This window comes from Lipophrys pholis (genome assembly GCF_963383615.2).
Source record: "Lipophrys pholis genome assembly, chromosome: 10".
Lineage (NCBI taxonomy): Eukaryota > Metazoa > Chordata > Actinopteri > Blenniiformes > Blenniidae > Lipophrys > Lipophrys pholis.
Genome location: NC_137640.1, coordinates 10,494,450 through 10,501,478, shown reverse-complemented (window position 1 = coordinate 10,501,478; position 7,029 = coordinate 10,494,450). Strand labels below are relative to the sequence as shown.

At 40.0% G+C, this 7,029-nt stretch overlaps 1 protein-coding gene across 1 annotated transcript; it reads left to right on the top strand.

Annotated features, from left to right (window-relative positions):
* Positions 1-879: 879 nt before the first annotated feature.
* On the top strand, positions 880-5,738 carry LOC308115465 (Rieske domain-containing protein). Its single transcript, XM_080473005.1, has 3 exons — positions 880-1,275; positions 1,665-1,780; positions 3,320-5,738. The coding sequence occupies exons 1-3, from the start codon at positions 1,086-1,088 to the stop codon at positions 3,416-3,418; spliced, it is 405 nt and encodes a 134-aa protein (XP_080329131.1). The 5' UTR covers positions 880-1,085; the 3' UTR covers positions 3,419-5,738.
* Positions 5,739-7,029: the final 1,291 nt, after the last annotated feature.

Here is a 7,029-nt window from a genome sequence, read left to right as displayed (position 1 = left end):
ATTGTGTACCAGAGAAGCGAGTTCTAAAAATCGGATGGTATGACCCGGTTTAAAAATCATACATTAATATAAACTGTGTCTGTAAATCTTATATTTGAGACTCATAGAGGACTTCTCTTTGGAAGTCAATATATTTCTGTATTTTTAGCTTATATTTGCCTTACCTGTTTTACATTATAGTCTTTTTCTAAAGCTGTTATCTTCATCACTCTTGTTTTGCCTTGAAACAAAATACCTCACAATTATAAAGTTATAAATTATGTTAGTGTTATTAAAATGTAGCCAGGTCATTATTACATTATAATTTGTGGCTTGTCACATAAAGAATTACAAATCAATAGTGGGTACAAATGGACTTATGACCCCACCACCACCACCAAATAAGAGTTCATGATGGTATTGTGTATCAATATTACATTTTTTATTTTACCAGAAAATCTTTGCCGAGAATTAAAAAATCTTTTTCAAAAATGACGTGGCCAAAACAGTAAAGCAACCCTTTTTAGTTTTCACTTGACACTTGTACTTGGCAATTACTTGTTCCTTTCTTTCTTTTAATGTCTTGAATCCATACTTTTTTAATATTACCAGTCTTTTTATCTGTATTTTCTAGTATCTGTATGTGTGTGTGCATTTCCTCAAGTAAAGCATATGAGTGTTTTTGGCAACTTTTCGATTGATAAAACTTGATGACAGAGACTGTTGTATTGTTTATATGCGCGCACACCCTTGTATACTTGCGCATATTATCATTTGCACAATTTCCTATGAACGCTCTCATCCATATTTGGTAATTATCCGAGTTCCCAGGTACATGAATGCATCATTGGTCCACTGTGGCCTGCGTTGGGTTGCATGCATGCAGCGGTGTGACTGACTGTGTGCGGCCGCCGGTGCGCCGCTGGCAGCCCGCAGCGCGCGAGGCAGCAGCCCAGTCCGCCGCACGGAGGAGCGGCGTGTCAGACGGCCAGCTGGTTAATATGGAATATTTGCACAGAGCAAACAGGCAAACCCATTTGCACGGACGGAAAAACAGACCTATGTAGTGGTGCGAATGATAAAAGCGGGTCGTTTCGTCTTTCTTTATGGCTTCTGGCGCCGGGGATGAAGAGGGAAACGCGGAAGGCGGCTCATGGAGACTCATAGGCCCGGCCTCGGAGCTTTCCAAGAAGCGATGCCGCCTCATGTACTCCTCTCTCGGATGCGACTCCGATGTCTGCCTCTTCTATGTGAAGGGGGAGTTTTTTGCGATGGATGCTCGCTGTTCGCACTCCGGTAAAAATAAAAAATGTAGAAACGCGCACTTGCTTACAATCCATATATTTAAAGGGAGCGCTGCATGCAGCCATGAGCGTCAAAAGATGTGTGGAGCTGTGTGTCTGCTACAATCACGACACACAGCCGGATCCAAATGCAGTGGGTGGCAAACGGTGCTATCATCAAACCACGAGACTGAATGATCTCAAATAATTCAAAATAAAGCCTTGCATCATGTCCCCTGCTGCCTTTGTTTTTGTAAAATAATATCAAAACATCAACATCCTTCTTAATTCAAGAGGGATGATGATGTTTTGTTTTGTCTTTGTTTTTGTTTTTAAAGGAAGGCAGCTATTGTTTTGAGAGAGAAAAATAATCTTATCAACCATTTGCTGTGTTGGATGCAGGTGGTCCTCTGTGTGAGGGGGACATCGAGGAGGCTGATGGAGTCCTGCAAGTTTTCTGCCCCTGGCATGACTATGATTTTGACCTCAGAACTGGGAAGTCGGGGACGTCCTTACAGGTGATGAGATTTCTCCTCTTTAATTCATAACAATGTCTCTTTTCTTAGAGGGGTGTGTCCTTTAGCCATCTTGTAGACTTTATTATGTACTTGGAATAACGTGAAAATGATGTAAACTGAATTGTGTGTGTGTGTGTGTGTGTGTGTGTGTGTGTGTGTGTGTGTGTGTGTGTGTGTGTGTGTGTGTGTGTGTGTGTGTGTGTGCGTGTGTGTGTGCGTGCATGTGTGTGTGTGCGCGCGCGCAGGCGATGAGACGTCTTACTTTTAATCCATATATTTGAGCAGAAATATCTGTACTCTACTCATTTCTACATACTTAAAACTGTCCTGTTACTGATTTTATCTCCTGTGTGGACATTGCAGAGTTAGCGGTGGCTACACACTCTACGATCTCTGTTGTCTTAGAAGAAAGATTGAAAATCATGACAAACTCAGTCGTAGAAGCTGTGGTCTGCGTTGTACGATGAGACGTCTTCATGTCATAAGTTGTGCAACCATTGACAGATCGCAACAATATTCTAACCAGAAGTCAGAACTTGCAGAAAGGCCCATTCAAAACAGTGCACAGCGCCTTAACGACCAATCAGAAGGCAGTTGCAACAATCAAATAAACAGACAAATTCTGATGGAGGTGAACTGCAAAAGAAAACATTTGTTCAGTTCTGAATAAGAGAGCAACCTTTGAGAGTTGTAAAAGTACACGTTTTGATTATACAGTGTATCATTCAGATCTTAGCCTGACCATGACATTGTTACATTGCAGCATCATTTTTCTTGCGTATTTATTCTGCCAAAATCACCAAATGTCTTGATGTATCGCCTCAGACTCAAGAGAGGTTGACATCGTGCAGTTAACATGCTGTACCCAAGTTTATATGCTACAATCCACACACATCACACACGGTGTGTCAAATAACGCTATAAACCTGTGTGAAGGAAGCTAAAGAGATCATGATGATACATTTGATTGTGGCTAAAACTCTTGGTCTTCAGTTAAAAAGTGAAACGTGGCGGCTGATGCCACAGTCCAGTTTCCTTATTGACAGTTTTAGGATTTCATAACTGCCGCCTCACTGCACCACATAGAGGGACGGCTGCCACAAGCTACTAACAACCATCAAAACTCTTGAAGCAAATAGCAAACAAATGACACGATGAAAAAAGCGACTCCACGCTGCACAGAAACAATTAATTATACAATTTCTCAATGAGGTGAAATCCTGGATCATTTTCTCATTTTCTGCCTTTTTCAATACCAAGTTTTTTTCCCCATGCAGAGAAAATGCTTCTGGATTGCTCTTTTAGCTTTGCTTATAGCCTTAAAGCAATAGCCACGCACCTAAATGTTCAGGATAACCTTGATAGTTTTGAGTTTTGTCTGGCCTCGTGCTGTCCTGGTCCTGTAATGGTAATTTTGAAGTCGTTAAGCAAAGCAGCAAAAACCCAAGTATTGTAGTTTTAGTTTCGAGGGCACAGCGAGATACACTGAGTCTCTCATCCAACCGTAAAGTCTTTGTTCGCTTTGTTTTACCTTTGCAGCAACAAGTGTATGAAGTCAAGCTGGACGATGGGAACGTTTATGTGAAGCATGCGAGTCCTCTCTCGCTGCAACCTTTCCCCGCAGAACAGAGAAACTGAAAAACCTCCGCCAGCTGCTCCGTCCTCCGGCTCTCCGTGAGACCTGTGAGCCCACGCCGCTATTTTTAAGCCTTGTTCCACAAGCTCGAGCCATCCGAAAAACATTCCTCAGCTTTATCTTTCATGTTCTCAAGCTGTTTCTGTTTGGATTGCTCTGAACCCCGGACCATATCAAGAAGATTGGGTGAAGAAGAAGACATGACATCATGAAATTGTTTTCCTTGGGTTTTCCTTCCAGGTAGAGAATCATCCAAGGCGATGACCACAGAGAGATGTGAGCTTTAGTGCGGCTGACTTTGATAATACACTTGACTGCAGTAAATATGCAACATAAAAACAGAATTCCCTGGCAGTTTCGAAGCAACTTTCCTACTGTTGATTTTATAGAGTGTTTTATTTTTCCTTTTTTGGGAAATCTTTATATCTGGGCCAAGAAAATTGCACGGTCAGTAGTGTTTGTTGGAACTTACTAAGTGCAGTGGACAATTCCTCATTGTGCTTCTTGATACTATTTGTATGCAATAGAAAATTGAATTGTTTCAATTACAACATTTAAAATAGTCCAAAGTGTTTCTAGCTCAAATCAGCAAAAAAAAAAAAAAGTCAAGCCAGAGTTGCTCTTATAAGGTAAATTCAAAATGCAATCAGAAATGAAGCATGCTGATGAGGAGTCACTGTAGTTTATGCAATATGCTGCTCTAATTTAGCAACAGTGTTCATCATTGCTGGTCAGTTGGATGATGGGGACAATAAGGACACTGGTGTGGCCTACATGTTGAGAAACAAGGTTGTGACCAGAGGTCTGCTTCTTTCAGTCCCACTGCTCTCAAAATCCTATGTGGCAGCCCCAGGAGGCCGTATAGGAACGTTGAGTGAGACTTGGTTGACAAGAACATCGGAATAAGCAATGCAGGTCTTACTTTATTATACTATCATGTTGTGTGTTGTACTTGTAGTGTATATTCTCTTCTTTTAACTGCCATTGCATTGCCAAACTAAACTATTGAATGGTAATTGTTCCTTCCTCATCAAAGTTTGATTTGAATCCCAAAACTGATAGGGACACTTGCTGGGTTGGGAAATTCCTTAAAGGGGTCATATTATGCAAAAGTCACTTTCTAATGGTTTTCCAACAATAATGTGTGTCTTCTTATGATCCAATATTCAAATGAATGGAAATCAGGGAACAGCTGGATTTTGGCCAGTGAACTTTGAATACGTTTTTGGACCAACGAGACCCATGTGAAAGTGTTGAAAAGCTGTATAATATGACCCCATTTAAATTTAAATACTTGTTTCAGTGACATGCTGCAAGATTCTTATATTTTTTTGGCTTCTTAAGTAATTCTAATCCAACCAAGGGTTTAAGCATTTAGAGGTGGACACCGGCTACAAGTGGTGGCACATTAAGTTCTCAGACATCTTCATCAACCTTTCTTCTCATTCCTGATTTTTTTTACAAATACAGGTTTGCCTGTTATTGTCGCAATGGGGTTTAAGAGAAATGGTCAGTGAGGCGCCAGGGTAAGGTTCATGACCTAAAATGCACCATTGACTCAAGAAAAATATGCTTTTTAGCCGTGTGTGTGTGTGTGTGTGTGTGTGTGTGTGTGTGTGTGTGTGTGTGTGTGTGTGTGTGTGTGTGTGTGTGTGTGTGTGTGTGTGTGTGTGTGTGTGTGTGTGTGTGTGTGTGTGTGTGTGTCAGTGTGCACTGATGCAAGTGTGTTTTCTTTCCTCCTCAGCGGTCAGGGAAGTCTCTCTCTGTATTTTCTGTCAGCTTCATTTTCTGGCAGACGTACAGAGTCCACTCATGAAGGTGTTAATGACACTTCGCTCAGCACTCTTTTTTTTTCTTTTTTTTTTGCCCTCCCTACTGCGTTCCCTGTTGTGTGACTTTATTACAACAATAATTCCTAAAAATGTCTGTTATGTGCACCAGAGGTCTCCCCGTTATATTATAACTCATCACCCGGAGTGTAAAGGGGAAGCTGTTTTGTGTCTTTAGGAAAGTGCAAAGCACACATTCCGCAGGAGACTTTTTTTTTTACATTTTTGTAAACTTAACACTTTAACACTATGAAAATGCAAATTCATATTAAGCTTTTATTATAACGTTTCATTTAAATAAGATGCATTTGTTATGATTTATTCACTTCGTGTGTGTTGTGTGCTGTTTTTATCTGGCTAAAATAACCTTTTAGGTTTCACCTGTTGTTTTTATATTTATTGGAAATTTCACAATTTGTTCATTGCACTCATGTAAAGTTGAAATGTTATTAATTTGTGTCATTACTTAACAAAAATAAATTATTTGTATCACAACAATTTCTTTGTTAAACCTTTTCAGATTGCAGTGCAATTACACGTCATGTAAATCACAGAACGCCGTCAATCAAAACTTCTACACAAAAGGATTTATTTACAATTTTTTGTTCATACATTTATAGCAGATGCAATACAATACACAATTTACACATAAAGACTTAGTTCAAGGACAAACTAAGCGATCAGAATCACCATGCAATAGTTAGCGTTGCAGAGTATTAGGAAGAGTTCATTTCTGTCATTGGTTTATTTTAGTACTCAGGCTTTCTTCATGTGATCCACAGTGGCAAAGACACTTCTCCATATGTTGCAGAAAGTGATGGAAACGTTCAAAAATGACCTTCTGAATAAGTTACAACATCAGTGAGACCAGCTGGACCCTACAGAAGTGAAAATTGAATCTCTTCATGCTTAAGTTAGCGACAAATTGTCACGAGTTTTCTGCTGAATTGCGAGATGTGTCTTTTTGCACAGAGGCCAAATAGTGCCAGTTCTCCGAGGTGTGGCAGAAAGGCAAAGTCAGGTCAAGTTCTTTGGGAAACATCACGGTCTGCCTTGCAGATTCGCTTTCCTGATTTCAACTCTCGCATAACGGCACGCGTTTTATAAGCGTGAGCATAAATGGATGAAAATACCCTATGAATTTCCAGTTTCCAAGCACTCAACATTTCAGAACAGCTGCAACTGCTGCAAGAGTCTCCTGAAGTCATGAAAGGAACGGTTTCCCATTTTTCCAAAACGTTTTGATTTTCCTCCCTAAAGTTGAAATTTGAGGCAGTTCAGTCGACTTGCTTGATAAGGTCCAGAGGTAACGAATTGCCGAGCATTAGATGTTTAAGACAGTAAAGACAAAAAGAAATTAAAAATAGCATCACAATAAACTCTTAACAGGCAAATTTGTTTTCATTTCATTTCAAGATAACACAAAAACTATGTAAAGCTGGAAATGAATAATTCCTTCCTTTTACATTAACTTTAAAATTCCAATGAGACCTACAAAATCTGTCTCAGCAACATGTTTTATCTGCATGAATCAAGTTTGAACTCCCTGTATTCGACTTAAAAGAAGTTTCTCAAAGAAAAATAAGAGCTGCTTGAAGAGCATGGTCTCACGTAATGGTTTACCCAGAAAGTTATTGTTACCTTTTCTCTCAAACGCCCCTGATAACTCCTCTTCACGAATACGCCAATTCTCCTGTCAAAGCACTCACTGAGGAAAACCTACATCCATGTGCAACCACTTTGAAAGCTCAAGATCCTATAAGTGATGGGCTGCCAGGCCAAAG